The 19,167-nt window shown below is 34.9% G+C and overlaps 1 protein-coding gene across 2 annotated transcripts in view; it reads right to left on the bottom strand.

Annotated features, from left to right (window-relative positions):
• Nucleotides 1-19,167, bottom strand: part of GBE1 (1,4-alpha-glucan branching enzyme 1) — a 262,803-nt gene that overhangs the window by 5,046 nt on the left and 238,590 nt on the right. Inside the window, exon 15 of one of the 2 annotated variants that reach the window (XM_026488982.4) lies at nucleotides 5,957-6,074. In XM_026488982.4, coding sequence (XP_026344767.1) covers nucleotides 5,957-6,074 — 118 coding nt within the window. Of the gene's footprint in view, nucleotides 1-104; nucleotides 6,075-19,167 lie in introns of those variants that run through there. The other variant, XM_057306804.1, reaches the window with a different exon arrangement.

Genomic DNA, 19,167 nt, shown 5'->3' with positions numbered 1-19,167 from the left:
ACACTAATATAGTTGGTTAGTTTTGAACAATAAAGATTAAAGTGGTCGTAAAGTGATGGCATTTTAAAAAGAAATTCATATTATGAATGTAGTAGCTAGAGAAGTTTTTCTAATATTCCATTAATAGTGATTTTAGAAAATGATCACCATCATCTGAGAAAAAATTTCACAAATGCCAATAGTCACTGGGTAGCTCAATGTCACAATGTTTGATTTGCTTCCAGTACTTCCAAAAGATAAATATTTTATCTTTGCAGTCATTCAGTGTGGGGAAACCCTTCATGTCAATGCCATAATCTGTTTCCCTCTATTTTTCCTATAATTTACAGGTTCAACCAATTCCCTCTCCAACTCTTAACTAAAATAGGCAGGAGTCTAGAGACAGTGTTCTGCCCTTTCAAAGGAGTTTGCCCCGTACTTACTCTATTCTATGTGCGTGGTTTTGGGGAATCATAGAAACTAGGTATAACTCATCACTGGGGCAGCAGGTTATAATAGAATGATTCTGAACTGTTCTAAGCATTTTAAAACTGAAGAGCAATCTAAATTTTTCAGTAGCACCAAAGACTAGACAAAAGAATTTCAGTTCCCTTTACATTAAAAACATTTCTCTGATTTTAGGTATGGTTTTATATGCATATAAAAGGATTCAGATAAGTTCAAGGCTCTGCAGACAGATGCAAGGAAACAAACAAGTCAGACCTAAAATAATGACAGGTCTCTGCTCAGTGTGGCACAGTGACTATCAGGATGGGTCACATCAATCTCCTACTTGAATCCTACAGATTTTGGTATCTACTCTGTTCGATTCATAACCTCATAACTAATTTCATTAATAAAACACAAATGAAAACCATAAACCTATCATTTGGAAACAACCTTCCTTTCTGTGATCTCTTGGTATCTTAGCCACCCCAAATGTCAGAGTAAAACAAAAGGGATGACATAAGAAGTTCAAGGCTTGCAATATATGCATTGAGTTTCCTATTTGGGCATTTTAATGGTTAAAAAATACTCCAAGAACTCTTACTAAATGATGCTGGTCATGTTATGTAAGGAGCTTTATAATGCCAATTCCAGTCACACTTAGAGACCTCTTAATACTATCTGCTCAGAAACCTTCCGTTGGTAATTGTATAGTATCATTAACGGGTATATTGTGTAATTGTATTTTTCACTGCAGTGTTAATTACTAGAATGTGTTTATGTTGCTCTAGAGCCCTTGCAGTATAGGCAACATGAAAGAATTTCCCCAAGCAAGTGATTTTTCTTAACTATGGCTATTTATGGAATTTTGAGTTTTCTTCTTTATTAGGGTTCTGAGTATGTAAATCAATTTTCTTAGTGGTTAGGAAATGACTACCAATTATACTAAAGGATTTAAGATAATCAGAACTAATCCCTATGATGAGACAATTACAGACATGAACGGTTTGGGGGCTCTATAATTTAGTGCTAAGTATTGGCTCTGTAACACTCATTCTATAATTTTAATTCTAAAAATAGTTTTGATTCATACAGCAAGTGAAAAGAAATATGAACATAATTTAAGTAGGTTTAAACATAAAAATATTTAAGCATATTTAAATATAAACAATTTATATTTAAATACACGTATAGAAACACTGTTTAGTATGTACATCACAGATAATATACGCTGATAAACATACATACCACACCCATGTGTATGCCATTAAGCCCTAAAGATCTTGTGGTTAGGATCATATTAAGGACATATGAGACAATGTAATGCATGGCCATGAATTTCATTCTTTCTAGCTATATTTATAGTCAACATTTCAGAAGGAATCAGAATGTCACAGTATAATCCAATTCACTTATTAAGAGAGGCAAAATGCATGCTAATCTACCCAGTTAGTTTGACTACCTTAATGACTTGATCACTATGCTGAACACTAACATGGCTAAAAACAAAAACAAAAACAAAAACAAAAAAACCCACAACAAAAAACCAAAATGGATCACACAATAATCTACTGTATGATGACATCCAAAGTATTATGTTCTTCTAGGATCATAATTGAGTTGCAAAAATTAATTATACGATTTTTGAAAAGAGGGTGTCAAAAATTTGAAAACAGAAAGCTTTAAAATAACTTTTAAGTAAAAAATAATTTTTAAATTTTCTTAGAAATTGCTAAATTTGGCAAAAGTGCATAATTGAAGGGTGATAACGTCATTTGATGAAAGGGCATTAGACCGTTAGTAGTCTACATACACACATTTGTCATAAAAGAGCCACAAATTATTTTGAAAAATAAGTTTGATATATAAAATAATTTTAATTTTCACATATGTGCTTAAGTTCATAAAATATTTTCTGAGAAAAAATAAATCATATTCTAATTCATTATTTTGTGTTAGGCTAAGAGAAAAGTGATGCTAATAACTATTTCTACATAGAAATCTATGTTATCTCATTTAGAAATACTAGAAAAGAGTAAGCTTTAAGAATCGAGTTTGATTTTTTCTTTTCTGAAATACCTAAACATGTTCATGATTTGGGATAGAGCAAAAAACATTTCCCAATTGCTAAATTGTATTTCCAATACTTACAACTGAGGGCCAATAAAGAAGACACATGTATGCCGAATTCCCTATTTAACCCAAAAGTCTGCTTTTGAATTCCCAAATTTAGAAAAATAACAAACAGATCTACTTCTTAATGATAAGGAGCCTAACTGGCAAAGTAATAAATGCTAAAATTACTCTCTTACGCATATTTCCCTTGAGACTACTTGAGTTATTGTAAAGGAAACTAATTCATTTTAGGTCCAATAATCTGTTCTTCCATTTGTGCCATGGAATTTGAATTTATGAACCAGAGAAAGGAAAGAAAGCCTCCCTGCTTCCAGTGCGCTGACTGCCATGTAAGTAACACATACGTTCATATACGTTCCTCTATCAGAAACCAAAATATAGGGAATGAGTGTGCTAAAATGGAGTTTCCAATAATTGCCAGTAAAGCAGAAAGGAGAAATTTGGCCCTGTCGCTTCTTGGCTTTTGCAGGCTACTCTGACCTTAGCAAACACGTTTCAGTGGTAGTACACACATGGTTCTCGTCTGGCTTCCCAGGTTCAACTGATGGAGTACATAATAAGGAGGATGCTGGAACGGTACCTGCTGATGCAGCAGCCTGGATGGCTATTTTAAGACGCCCTCATATTTTAAGATTCCTTCAAGCTCTATTTGTTACTATCTTTGCAAACAGATTTGACACTTGTTCAGCAGATCCTTTGGATTATTGAGCTTGCAAATTGAGCTTTAGTAAATACTGTGTACTTGTTATGATGGGCAGAAATTTCATGGAGAAGGAAAGAAGCCTTCTTCTCTCCCTTTATTCCAGGCAGGTGGGAGGCAAAAGTGATCTCTCGCCGGTGGTGGAATGAGATCTAGAGTACCTACAGTCATGCTCAGGAAACCTGATTGGATCCCAGCACATATGACCTAGTTTAATAAAGAATCCCTTTATAATGAGGCATTCTTAGAATAGGTTCGTTTTTTAATGTGATTTTTTTTTTCCTTTGGCTCTTCAAAGGATAACTCTGGCAAGAAGGAACATGTTTTATTGGATTTTCTGGTCTATTTGTGCTCCCTTATTCCTATATTAAAACCAGTGATCATTTCACCTGGAGCCTAAAGACATTTAAATGGTGTTTCCTGAAGCACCTGAAGTTATTGAAACAAGATGCTGCTGCTGGGAAGACAGAGCTAATCATTACCTTTTTGACCAAGTTGGATCAGAATTCTAATACAGGCAGTGGTTAAGCTATGTTCTATTTCTCACGTGCTTGCAGCACTGTATTCCTCTACCAGTTATCAGCGCTTATGTGCTACCCTCCACCCCACCTGCTAATTTAGAACTGTGCATTCCTTATTTGCAAGATAAATTCAATTAGTACTTGCAAAATAATCTCCTGACTGTTGCTGCCACTGTTAGCTGGCTTCTTTTAACTATGATAGAATATTTTTACTCTTACAAAAATTGAAAGAATGGCAAGATATTTTCTGCCCATCCCCAAAGACTGTGAGTCCTTGCCTAAGATTATAATTTCCCCCAAATTGGGAGAAAATCTTCTTCTTCTTCTTTTTTTTTTAAAGAAAAGAGGTATATAGTTACTTTTTTTTTTTAAGATTTTATTTATTTATTTGACAGAGAGACACAGCGAGAGAGGGAACACAGCAGGGGGAGAGGGCTTCCCGCTGAGCAGGGAGCCCGATGAGGGGCTCGATCCCAGGACTCTGGGATCATGACCTGAGCCAAAATCAAGAGTCAGATGCCTAACCAACTGAGCTACCCAGGTGTCCCCTAAGTTAATTTTAAAAATTTATTTCAGAGCGGCGCCTGGGTGGCTCAGTTGGAAGAGCTTCTGACTCTTGATTTCAGGTTAGGTCATGATCTCAGGGTTGTGAGACTGAGCCCCACCTTGGGCTTCCTGCTCAGCGTGGAGCTAGCTTGAGATTTTCTCTCCCCCTTTCCCTCTGTCCCTCCCCCCACTTATGTGCTCTTTCTCTCAGTAAATAAATAAATAAAACCTTTAAAAAATTCATTTCAGAGACATTTTTATCAATCTTTACTTGGCAAAACTGAATGTTCTGACGAACTACAATATTCTTTGTAGAAAAAATCTGATAGAACCATTAAGCCCTCCCTCTTAAAAATGCATATGTATCTATATCTGTATCTCAAGCTACGTAAGTGTCACCATCCTCACCACCTAGATGCACACAGACTGTTCAGGTAACACTCACGTCTCCTGCGGCCATCACACCTTCCTCGGAGCCTATAACCCACAACTCAATCTTGCTCATCTCTGCTCTTTCAATTTATTTGATGCCACTGTCTTTGGCAAGCTGATTCCGCGCAGAATATGGTGATTTACATGGTGATGTACTCGCACCACTTTAAGAGGTGGGACTCTAGTAGAAAAATGAGGGAACCAGGGGTCTCTTACAGATTCTCCCTTTTGACTTATGCTTAAATTTTTGGAAAACAAGAGAATTTAACAGCTGCGATAAAGCTATCTATACCTTCCTTAGATACATCCTGGCCTCACAGAAGGGAGACAAATCTTAATCCAAGACCTTCCATGGTGAAAAACTGCGTATCTGAGGCAGAGTGATAGAAGAGGAAGAGGACAAGAAATTGAGAGTGTGAAAGAGAGGGAGGGAGGGAGAGAGAGGGAGAGTGGTATAGGACTAATCAGGAAAAGGAAAAAAAAATACATAATATAGATATATGGATCTGAGCCTACCATCTGGACATAAAGTAAAAAATTCTTCCTCCAAATGTGGAGAGTTTCTAAAACCTACATTTTTAAAAGAATTGAAACCTTGTAGTTTAAAGCAATCTTCTTTCATATGTGTTAACAACACAAAGTAAAAATCAGTTATATAATTTAATGTTTTCCTCAGTGATATGAGGAAATCAGAAAATTTTACAAGTAGAATGAATTCAGTCTTTAATTGACTGCAGGAAAGAAAAAAAGAGATTTTTATAGACCCTTTTAAGGTGTTTTAAATTAAACTTCATTAGACAGTCAATCATGTAGAAATCTGCTGGATGTAAAATATTATACAGAAAGCAAGAACAGAAGGGAAGTAAATTGTTGCATAAAAAAATAGAAAAAAATGCCTTCCCTTTATTTTTTGAGAAATATTTTTTATTCATATTAATATCCAAACTTCCCCAATTGTCCACCAAATAACCCTTACTATCAGTTTTCCAAAAGCAAATTCAGTCCAGCACCAAGCATGCCGCCTCTGAATGTTTCAGCTCACTTCTTCTCCATCAACCCCATCCTGTTTTGTTTTGTTTTGTTTTTTTACATGCCACTTACTTGTTGAAGAGTTGTTTCTTTGCACAAAAACACCACATTTAAAATAAAGGGCTAAATGAAAATGTAATGAAAAGATCTTAAAGACCTTACTTACCAAAAGAGAATACGGACGCTCATTATGTTTAAAATCTTCAGAAAAAAAATCGGTGTTGTGGTCCAATCTCTGATGTCCTCCATATTCTGCTGCATCTGTATCGAGCACAATTTTGAATGTACAGCTTTTAAGGAATCACAATGGTTCAGGAGTGAAATGAGACATTATAAAGTATGTTCTGAGACAGCAATTTAAAAGTGAGTCTTCTGAACACTGTTAAATCATGATTTGTGTTATATACCCATTTCTTTTCCAATATTTCAGAGATACTCATGTTTGAAATGGGGTGTTAGAGACACTTTGGTCCACACGCCCATGGGATACTTGCTATCCTACCACAGCTTATCACTTGATCATCCAACCTGGGACTGACTGTACCTATTAACAGAGAATCTACTTTTCTCTTATTACAACCCATTCCATTCATTAGAAATTCACCTCCATAGTGAACGGAAATTTGACTTCTTGGCACTTTCAACCTGGAAAAGCCATAAAGAATAAATTCAAAATATAGTAACCTTGCAAATATTTAATAATAGTTATGCTACCTCCATGTGTCCTCCACATCTATTACTAAATACATACTAAATGTAATCCCAGAACCTTTAAGAATTTCTCATTTGATACGGCTTTTTACTCCTTCCTCATCTCCAGCTTCATTCCAGTTTTCTAGATCCAGGTTATCAAGGTGAGGAACACAGAAGTGAACCAAGTGTCCATGTGTGGTCTCAAGAGTTCAGAATTAAGCAGGCGTCCTCCTGCTATTAACGCACATGATATGAAAACATACTATCCATCCACGTTACACATAGATTCATCTTGCGTTCACACAGTCTGCTACAATTTAACATCTGGTTTTTCAGTGAGTTATTAGCTACATTTTATTACTGTATTTACAACAAAATAAAAGCTATGGCTATTATGTTCAAATTTATTATGCTCTAAATGTCTAGACATGATACTTAATACAAAATTCCTTAAGTAAATGTACATCAGTACATATAGCCTAATGAGGATACAAAGAGATTTAAGTGCTTTGTGTTTTCTTTTTCTGGTATATAAATCTTTAATTCAGAAATGTTTGTATATTTTCATTAAAAAGTATCACATTAGAAGTACATGCGGAGACAAACAATGATCATTTTCATGCCTCGGGAACCTCTGTCTGGGTAAGAGATGCAGACAAACTCGTTAAAGGAACTTTTGCTGGGAGGGGTGGCTCCATTTCACTCAATCTAGGTCAGCCTGCTCTGACTCAAATTCAAACTGATAATCAGAATGTTAGTGTTTAACAAGAGAGAGAGAGACAGAGAAAGATTGATTGAGATTCAAAAGATGACTACTGGGCACAGGCAGATTCTAAAGTCACTCAATATAGCTGAAAATGACTTGAGCATATGAAATCATTTAATGGCGAAACACAGGTAGTGAAAATAAATAACCGGAGACACTGTAAATAAATGAAGCCTTGTGGAATGAAACTGCTAAATTAAAGTTTAGCTTTTGTTCTTCATCCTAGTTCATTAAATACTTGTACAAATATTCAAAAAGCAAAAACAAGAACAAAAATGAGTAATTTTAGAGACTGATGTCCTAGAATACTTTAAAAACTTTCGAAAGAGTATCAATTATTAAATTAGTAGTGAAAATCACAGATAATTGGTAGTAGTGTCTGAAGAAAGCAATTATCTCATCAAAAGCCAGGGTTCCCAACCTGTGGGTTGATATTCACTGGAAGCTGTGTTGTTATAAGGATCTCACCGAATGAGTAATTATGTTACTATAAGAGACTGGGAATCTATATTTGTATCAGGCATTGTCTGAAGACTAACTTATGTTATTATACACATTGGATACTGTATTTCAAATAATGTACATCTTTTTTGACTAATAAAATGCAGATTCACTTAAAAAGTCACAAAATTTAGAGTAAGGTTTTGCTTATATATTTTTTCAATCAAGGATACTGAAAGAACAGTTGTTATAAAAGAATCCATTTCTTTTTGACATTGAAAGGGATCATCACACTTAAGATGGTTGGAATCTACTCACTTAATATATGTAATTTGTAGTTATAAAGCAAAAGCTTACAAAAGCCAGAAAAAAGTTTTAAAACGTCAGTTTGGACCTATTTCTCTGATCTATAATTTAAAGAAAAAATTCTGCCGTGGCCACTATTGGAATTACCCAGCCCTGTGTCTACATTACTCAGGCAATACAGTAACTTTCTTTAGAAAAGCAACTCTTGAGCTCCAGAAATTACAATAATTTAAAACAGTAGATTAAAAGTAATAATTGTGGAGGAGGCTTATAATTGTGAATCACTACCATGTATTATCTGAGTATTAGAAAACACATCTTTTAGAGACACTGCTTAGAACAAACAATTTTAAAGCGGTTATTTGAGCACCTGGATTGATTGATTTCCGGTCTCTCGTTCAGGCATCCCTTTATTCCTGCTTTCTTATGTACACACACACACACACACACACACACCAGGACACCCAGACAGCACCCAAACCCTGCAAACCCCCATCTTTCACTAAAGAACATCTCTCTGAAAATACAACTCTGAGCCAATTTACACTTATTTTAAATTATTTTTTAAATATGGTTTCCAATTTTGTAGCCGATAGAATAAATTTAGCAGAATACCTCAAAAGGCCTTCTTTCATTCATAGCTACCTCCTGACACTTAACAGAATGTCTTTTCATAAAAGGTTCTCGATATATCTTTGCAACATTCAGGACAATTCTGATTCACCAAGAAAGTCAAATTCCATATCTCATATTTTTGTATTAGAGGAAAGTAGAATAAGTTATCTTTATTCCCCCACTCATGTACTAAGTACACAAAATGTATAAGGCACTGTGCAAGATAAAAAAAATGACTAAGATATGGTCTTAGTTTACATACAACTTACAGCTGTAAGGAGACACAACCATGCACCTGAATGTCTATAAATAAAGCAGAAAGCAATATGCAATGGGGGGCAGGTCCAAGGAGGAAAGGTTGGATTGATGGTCTCTAAAGAGTTCTGAAGGCTGGGTTAGGCTGTTAAGATTTATTTTGGTAATTAAGTATGAGAATGTTGAAGATTGGTGAGAAACAGTATGACAACCAAGAAAATTAACCTGGAGGTTGCGGGTAGAATAGGATGGACAAAGAAAAGACCTAACCTCGCAGAGTATGAACGGAGGGGCATAGATATAGCAATGAGATTTTGGATGGAAACATAAGGCAGAAGCAGAGTGGAGAATGTGTGTGCCCAGAGACACATAACCAGTTTAGTAGCAGAGCTGGGATGTACACACCAGTCAAATGTAATCTAATTACTCTACTCTCTACACCTGGGCACCTGTTTTATACGGAGAATCAGGCAAAGTCTTCTTATAGACAGTTTCTTGTTTAATTCTAACGTTGAGACTCTTAGGATAAAGAGGCCAGAATGAATATGACATGAGAGGAATAAAAATTTAAAAAGCAGATAAAGTGATATTCATCTCAATGATTAATCTAATTAAATTTAAAAGATTGATGTTAAAAGACTGAATTCTTAACATTCCTTATGGAGTCTGAATATCTGACATTTACTGTATTTGCTCTAGACCCATTCTTATTCATTAGGTTCATCTGGTCATTTTGTTGGTGAATACAAAATATTGGACCAAAAATTTTACCTTGCTCAATTTGGGAAAATACAGTAGGAAAAAAAAAGAAAGAATGATGGAATTATTTTATGAAGATTTTTTTCTACAAAAGAGATCAAATAGGTCCTTATCCATTTGAATGTCATCTAAAAATATTATGATTTCTTCTTATTTTAAATTCAAGAGCTTCCTAAGTATTTGATATATCAACAGGTTGAAATAGATAAGAAGTTTTAAGCATTATTGTATAATCTATGTCCTTAAATTTGAACCAAGAAAGAGCCATGTTCTGAAGACCTGTACTAATAAGATTAAAGAAGAGTGAAGGCATGAAGACTCTTAAATTCAATGGCTCTTCAAATACTTCAAAAGCTGCTGTGTTTGCTCAGCCACTTGATAAAGTGTCTGTTCAAAGTATAAGGATTTTGATGTAAGAAGTACTATCATTTATATCATTCTGCACTAAACTCACTTCACTCCCGCTGATGAAGCTAAGGAAATTTATTGTAAGGTACAACCCCTGAGGTTTCAAGTTGAGTGACAATGAAAGGGGTTCTCCAGTCACTAGGTGACCATAAAGATGGCAAAGATGGTAAGTTACCATCTGTCTTTACATCTAAGGCATCATCAATTTTAAGATGAATTATTTTATATATCCCCAATAAAGAGAAAAAAAATATCACTACCATGCCATTTATTGTAGGACATATCCCAAATGAAGACAAGCTTAAATGTGAAAAAAATGTACAACTTAGAATATATGCACCTATTACATTATTTTCAGATCTGATTCTTTAAGCAACCAACCCATATTATTATGATTGCAATAACTTCTGGAAGCTCAATGATCCCAGGAGAAAGAATCTATACCAAAGGCAGGAAATATTCCATATGAAATTTTAAGGAACCGTGAACAAACATCTGGTAGAGTAAGAACAGGGAGGGGCTGGAGAGCAAAGACAATTTTGTATTTTTAACAATCTAAAAACCACCACTAGCACAGGACTAGCCACAGTGTTCCAACATAATCCTTCTCTTTTTATGTTTCATGAGTTGAATTTTATTTATTGCCAGCTGCAATCCACAAAATCTTCAGTTATAATTGTATACCATCTTAAACAGATGTTCCTTTATTTTATAAATACAGCTAACTTATGCCTAGGCAATACACGGGGCCATACATTACACCTCTTAGTTGCTCTCTCTGGTCTTTTTCCAAATGCAAAGGTAGCGAAGACTTGTGATGTGTTGCCATATATTGTAATGAATGTTGGGTAGGTGTGTGTGTTGTGTCTGATTTATGCATTCCCACATTTACTTCTGTGATCTAAAATATATATTAACTTAAAAATTCATCATTGAAAAGGAATTCTGATATTTTAATTATTTTTTCAAAACTATTTTATGGCAATGTGGCATTTATGACTATGCTACTTTCAATGGAAAATATCCATTAAAAAGAAAATATCCATTTAAAAATTTTTCTCTTCTTTATGTTAGTTTTAAAACATCCCTAAATATTATTTTTCTAAAACAAAATTAAAACAGAGAGTAATGTGAAAATAAATAAGGGAATTTATTATTGAATATAACCAAAGTTTATTTTAAGATATAATAAATGCCAAACATCACAACTTCTCTCTAAGGGAACAATCCTTTTTTTTTTACTCTTATCAGTTCATATTAATATTTTGGTGTTTTTGTAAAAAGCCACATACACATTCAAGTTTGTGAGCACTGTCTTAATTAAGCTTAAATGACAACCACATACTTTAATTATGTACAAAACAGAAGTATATTTCTAGTATATTCTAGGATATGCTCATTTCATCAGGTTTCTGTAATTTACTACAATTCCTTCAAGTTTACTTCCTTGGCTGTAAATTTTGAGAAACTATACAATGCAGAGTAGCAATAAAACAAACTCAAAGGATGAGGGGCTCAAATATTATCTACCATGTTAATTAATGTATTGCTATGCTTTTTGAAATAAATTTTCATGCAAATTACTAGTTTATGTTTAGGCATGCTTGATAACATACACCAGTAAATAGCAAATTGAATGATAATACTAAGTATTGAGTACCATATATTTCTCTATGCAAACAGGAAAATTATTCTAAATACTTTACAGAATACTTTGACTAACCCAACTAGGAACTTTTCTTTGTCCTAGAAGATTATATAACTTGAAATAAAAAATATCATTGTTTCTCAAAAACTCAAGGAAAAATAATGAAAAAATATGTTCACAGTTAAAGTTTAATAATGAAAAACTATGCCCACACTTCTAGCCTAACCATCCTCTAAAACTGTTGCTTTTTGTCTATGCCATTAAGGATTACACAAAGAATTTGTAAATTCAATTATTTGATGAAGCAACAGCAACTATTTAGAATTGAAAAAGAAAAAATAAGATTTGTATTCACTCTATAACCACATACTTTGACATCTAAATGAGTTTTGACCATGCAGAGTCAACATTTTTTACAAACACATTGTGCTTTTGAACTCAAAATAATTTTGACTTAGGCTATAAAGAAACACCTTTTCCCAAACTTACTCTAATACAGCCTTCAATGGAATCCAATGAAACGTATATAAATGGAAAAGATAATTGGAAACTTCAAAGTCCCTGAAAAATAATGACAATTATAAGCAGTAAGTATCATCTGAGCTATGTCTTGCAGACAGACTAGAATAGGAGAAACATCCTACCTACAACAGGAAAATATGGTGGGTACATCCATGCACTTTGGGGTCCAACAACTATGTTCTAATACCAATTCTGGCAATTGCTAACTGTGTGTCTCTAAGAAAGCTACTGAACTTCCTCGCGGCTCAGTTAAAACCGAGGTGCCCCTATCAGAGGGTTGCTGTGAAGATTAACTAAAGCAGTGTGTTTCAAGCGTTTAGCGCTGTGTCTAGTGTGGGGGAAAGTTCTCAAATTATTAGCTGCTATTTATATTATTATTATTATAGCCCCTGGATCATTTAAAGTGATGTCATAAGTGATGAAAATGTGCAAGTGGGTCTTTTCTCCCTGTCTTACTTTTTATACCCAATTTGGCCTCTCCTTCCTTAATGACCCATACTTCCACGCCCTTCTCTTTATTCTCACTAGGATTCAAAGTTTTCCTATTAGATAGAATTTTTAACATTAAAGATTATTAGGGCAGTACATCAAACTCTTTGAGAACTAGATGCCTTTTTAAATTTTAGGTATTATTATTATTATTTTTTTAAAGAAAACTCTCCTCAAGGTACTGAGAGAGATTGAGACCTACCTCTGAATACCCTATCTGAGAACTAAACACCTCCCCATACCCTCTTTGTACACACATCCTAGGTTTTCAGCATATCATTATCAACCTTTAACACACTATAAACCTATTTCATTTTTCTGTCTTCCTTTACTAAAATACAATTTCTATAAGGGATTTTTGCCTTTACCTACCCCGCCCCTCACTTCCCCGCTACCTAGGCCCTAGATTAGTCCCCAGCACATTTATTGAGTGGATCTTTTCATTATTGGAATATAACCGTATCCTTCTTGGGTTTTGATCTATGCATGCTTTTGCTAAACCTGAGGAAATAATTTAATATTACTTTAGTTATAAAAAACTAACCTTGATTTTCTTTCCTTGTTTTATAGAGTTAACATTTCCCTTCTAACACAATCCCATTTCATTATCTATAAAGTTTTACTTGGACATTTTAAAAGATTTTTTTCCTTCTTTTTTGGAGAAGTCACAATAGTAAAACACACGCATGTCAGTTTGAAGTAGTTAATTCTTAAAGTGAATAACTGATTGGTATGAGCCCTGGAGATAGACACTTTATATATTTGTTAGTTGAAGTGGATGATTGATTACACATTTACTAAAGTCAGCATATAAAAACCTGAATTACCAACCTCATCAGTTAGCTTTTTTATACAGATGATTGAACTCAGGCATAGAACATCAAATGACTAGTCAAAAACCATATATATATGTGCGTGTGTGTGTGTGTGTATGTGTGTGTGTGTATAACAAAAATATATAAAATATAATTTGGCAGGGCCAGGATATACATCTAGGGATAATATGTTCTCCCACTCTCCCACCATCTGCCACTGAAAGACTTAAAAGTTTGTGAAGATTAAATACTCCAACTTTTGAAAGCTGATTACCTTACTGTTCATAGTAAACATTTTTTTATTTGAAGTCATGACTTATATGTATAGTTAATGTATATTCCTCTTTCTTTTTAGAAGTTTCAGGCAAAATAGAAAATCCTAATACTCTAGGGCCCACTCAGTGCTTCAGAAAACTGATTGAGAATAGACTGAGCTGGCGTCCCATGAAAAATGATTAAAAAAAAAAAAAAGGCTGCAGGCGTATGGGTGCACACAGGTCCACACCCCTACGTGCCCCATCACTCCCAGTTATTCTAAGTACTTCTGGGCATCCAGCCCATAACTATCATAACTGTACCTAGATTAATGATTGTGAGGGAAAAGATTCAAAGTAAACACTTCCCTGTAGGCACTAAAAAAAATGAGTGCAGGAGCTTTAAACACACACATGACTGCTAATAAATATATTTTCTGGGGCATAATAAATCTAATACAGTAGTTCGCAATCATCTTTAAAACAATCATATTGGTTTAATTTTACTGGGTAGACAGAGGAAATAATATAAGCAAAGAGTAAAGTTGCTAAGTTATTTCTGCAGAGTGCACATTTATGCCATTCAAAACGAAATCAACAAACGTTTTGGCTATGATAGACATGGAAAGGACTTGTATAATCCAAATGAGCAAAATTTCTGGCAGGTTTTGAATCAAATTCTATGAGATTTAAGTATTTATTTTCATAGTTATTTCACAAATGTGAGTTTTATTTTGACTATCCAATTATTAAAATTCCAAGGTGATGAGACTATTGTGGTCATGAGAGAGTTAATCGAATACAGTGATAGGATTCTATGGATCCTTTAGGTAAATTGAGGCAGCCAGCAGACAAAATGTCACCAGGGATGAATTTCCTACATTCAAAATTAAGGTGAGAAAGGGAAATACGTACAGTTACATGCTTCCAATATTAATCTACATGGAGGCTCATCTCCCCAGATCTGTCCCAGACTGTATCTATTGTGTGTGGCTAAAACAGATCAGAACTCCCGTGCTGTAAGTCTACGCTGGTAATGTGGAACCAGGATCCAGGCGGTAAGTTCCACGGCTCAGGGAAGAACATGCGTAACAGCTTATCAAGAAAGCTGATGAAAGCAGAACTCTCATCTCTCACCACTTTGTAAAGTGCTCTTTGCTCTGTTTCATGGGATGTTTAGTCCCCAAACCCTTTATCCTCTAATATCCTTCAGGATCTACACTTTCCCAGTCAGCACTTGAAGCTGAAATATCCTTAGGTTTATATCCTGGTTTAATAAAAAATTTGAGTAGTCATCTTTTTCCTTAAAAAAGCTACTTTATCTTTAAAAAGTCTGTTTGTGTCTTTATTTGTCTATGAGAGGGAGACAGAGAGAGAGAGAGAGAGAGAGTGCACAAGACTGAGGGGGAGGGGCAGGGGAGAGGGAGAGAGAATCTTAAGCAGGTGCCATGCCCAGCAGGGAGCCCAACCCTCCGTCTCAGGAGCCTGAGATCATGACCTGAGCCGAAATCAAGAGTCAGATGCTTAACTGACTGAGCCACCCAGGTGCCCCCAAAATGTTTATTTTTAAAATGAGTATATTTGTTCAAAAAATATCCCATTTAAACTGATCTGTGTTTATAAGTGTGTTAGAAACTAGGACAGTATAACACTGCAGAGAAATGACATTTAGTCAGAGGCACCATTAACTTCTACAAAGAAATGCAAAGGAAACATAAAATTATAAATAATTAGTGAGACATGCTTTACCTACTTTAATGGCATTTCAACAGGGCAACAAAAAAGTGAATTATCTGGTGCTCACATGAAAAAACGTGCTGAAATTAGGGGAGGTAGATTTAAATTACATTTATTCACTTACTAGGAATATGCTCTTATGAAAGTTATAAATCTTTCTAGTGCTCATACTGAAGCTGAGGATAAGAATACTTGCCTGATCCATGTCACTAAGATGATGTGAAGATAGGAGGAGTCAATGTAAATAAAAGCATTCACACACTGTGAAGTGTTATGCAGACTTGATTTTCGATACTAATTTGGAAACCATTCCCTAAAATATATCTTCTAACCCAAATGATTTTATCTAATTTCAATGGGCTGAACCAGGTCATGCTAGAGTTCTGCTACCTCTCAAAAACCCATGATTCCATGCTGCTGGGTATTTCCTAATGGTCATTAAATATCACAAAATCAGTCAGTGACTAGGTCACACATGGACATAGGAGGGGTGATTAGGGACCATCTTCACAGGGTTGAAGCTACGATCATGTGTGAGTTCTTCAAGAGGGGAGTGCAAGGAAGGAAGCAGAATAAATAACTGGATTTGGACCTGAGGGGAAAAGATAGAACAGCGTGGGTGCAGATGAGAGGGAACTCACGCTAGTGCTGCAGCATATGGAGCAAGGGGGTGAGGAAGAAAGGTGAGCCAGTAATGCAAGAGTGTGGAAAGGATTTAGCCAGGAGCAGAAGACTTAATTCCAAGACTGTGACAGGACAGAAACAACCTTGTGGTGGTGAACCGGGGACTAGGAAAGGAACAAAGTAGGACCAGAGCATGTACGGAAGGGGATTAGTACCTACTCCGCCCATCCTTTCTTCTCTTCCTTTGATTATCAGATTTGTAAGGCATTTTTAGAGCAATGATGATGCCAGTAACGATGAGCACAGCAGGTAACACTCCCTGAGCTACAGCCTGAGCTGTTGGTAGGCCTTTCATATGCATTAACTCATTTAATTTTGACAGTTACTCTACAAGTCGGTGTTTTAAAGATGAGGAAACTAAGAAACAGTGAGGTTACTTTTATAACACAAGTAAGTGAGAGAGAGAGAACTTGAACCCTTACACAGTCTTTCTCCACCTGAAGAGCCCATGCTTTTAGCCACTATCCTAATAAGAAGAACCAAATTTCTCTACATTTACACATATAAGAACGGGAAACACTTAGAACTAGTCAGCCTTCGGGAGACAAAAACGTTAAGAGTAAGACAACAAACTGAAGAAAATAATGTTTCAGAATCCGAAAAGAATGCTACCATCAGAGAAACTTATTTTTCTTGTTTTCCTTAGCTGGAAAGAAAGGAAGAGTGTTGAAAGGGAAGGTACTAAAGTGAAAATAATGGACTGTCTCTAAATAGAAATGGATGGAGAAAAAATTACAGTAATGTTTATAATTTTACAGACAAAATAATTTTCTGTTTTAATGTTCCTGTAATGAAACACTTATTGTGTGCCAGTAAAAGCTAATATGATTGCATTTCATTAAGTTATACATTAATTAAATAATTTTTCTCAATAACATCTAAAGAATACTTTCCTAATTCAACAATTAATACCATATAGCAACCAAAAAGAATCAATTAATTTCACAAATAAACTTCACAGACATAATAGGAATTAATTAGGTTATTTTTCCACCATTAGGCCAAGAAATATGACATTAATAGAATTAGAAATGATTTTTACACATGGTTATAACTGAAGCCACTGTTTCCAAGAACACAGTGTTCATAGCTCTACTTTTTCCACTTTTCTCTGGAGAAATAAACTCTTCCTTTGGTTGCAGCATCCACACATTCTCGGGAGCCCTTAAATAATTATAGTGAACCAATAATTATATCATGGCTTCATTTTAAGACTCTTCTGGAGTATTCAGGTACTATTTTCACACATAAACGAAACAGTGACTGCTCAGTTTGACCTTGTGAGATTCGGAGTCAGAATAGCTTAACAGAAAATGATGAAAATGAAAATACCTCAGTTATAGAAGATCTAAACAGCTTTTTGGCAGGCAGGAGATACTTACTGAAAAAAATAAAAGGCTAATTTCTACTGAGATACAGAAGGAAACAGTAATTTAACATTCAATATTAGAAATTTATTGTAGACACAGAATGCTCTATTTAAAGACCACGGGCATCGGGTATAAAGATGGATACAATTATATAATTTTTTTAAATAGTAGAGAATGATTTAATCAGTTTTGGACTGATTAAATAAAGGACTATATTATTTATTTATTTATTTTTAAGATTTTATTTATTTATTAGAGAGAGAGAGTAGAGTGAGCGAGAGAGAGCACGAGCGGGGTTGAGGGGCAGAGGGACAGGGAGAAGCAGACTCTCCACTGAGCATGGAGCCCAATGTGGGGCTCAATCCCAGGACCCTGAGATCATGACCCAAGCTGAAGGCAGATGCTTAACTGACTGTGCCACCCAGGTACCCAACAAAGGACTATTTTAAAAGAAAGGTTAGATACGGAATTTTTCAGGCCAACGTTTTCATTGTAGATTTTCTTCTTCCATATTTGCAATACTGTTTGCTAGGAAAGGAAAAGGTTTACTAAATGAGATAATAAGTGTAAAGTGCTCGCCGACTGGAGGGCATCTAATAAGTTTGTAATGGATGGTAAATCTTATTACAAAAGTCTGTTCAGCAAGTATTCTGACAATACATTTTATTGTATTAATTTTGAGTTGTACAAAATCGTGATGCATCTTATTGATAATATTTTATCAATTTTTCCTTTCTACCATTTAATTAAATACCTATTTAAAGGGAAAAACAATAAATTCTAGTAATCTCTGTACTTTGATTATTTAATTTTAAACAACCCCAGGGATTCTCTGGCCATTAGGTAGCTGTATCCTCTATCTATGCACCTCATCCATCCATCTGTTTCTCCACTCATCTACCCAACATTCATCCATCCATCCATCCATCCATCCATCCATCCATCCACTTCTGACTGCCCAGCCTTCCATTCATCATCATCCATCCAAAAGAAATTTAGCTTTATGTGTGAGTACCTAACACATTTTAACTAAAGATCTAATTGCTAATGTGCAGATTAAGACTCTTAGTCTTACACGTACCTCAGAGTCAATTTCCACATACTAGTACCTCTTTTTACAAATTGGTAAAAATAATCAACCTCGGCACAAATGTTTTTTCCCCTTGTCAGTGATACAATTGTTACACAAGTGTCTATTGTTTTTAATGGTTACAATGTTTCTGATTTCTTTTTTCCCATAGAAGGACAAGAAATAGACAGAAATCTTGACTGAGCTATTGTTAGATGAATTTCTGGAACCTAGGAGACTATATACTGAGCTATGAAGGAAAAAAAAACCCAGAAATGCTTTGAATATCTCAGAACACGGACCCAGAAATAGGACTCAGATATTTCAGAAAAAAAAAAAAAAAGGAAAGGAAAAAACCCCCACCTTAAACTATTTGTGTTTTAAGGGCCTGCTCATTATTCATTACTGCCTATAGTCGTATGAATATATATTAAGCTAATCTAAAACTGTTATAGCAGTTGCAATATTTTAATCATGCGATTTATTTTTCTCATTTTGTGATTCATCTTAAATTCCTGGGTAGAAAAATGATGCTAAATCATAGGC

The sequence above is a fragment of the Ursus arctos genome, unplaced genomic scaffold (genome assembly GCF_023065955.2).
Source record: "Ursus arctos isolate Adak ecotype North America unplaced genomic scaffold, UrsArc2.0 scaffold_4, whole genome shotgun sequence".
In the NCBI taxonomy this organism is placed as follows: domain Eukaryota; kingdom Metazoa; phylum Chordata; class Mammalia; order Carnivora; family Ursidae; genus Ursus; species Ursus arctos.
Note: the sequence above shows the minus strand (reverse complement) of the source record. Positions and strands in the feature narration are given on the sequence as shown.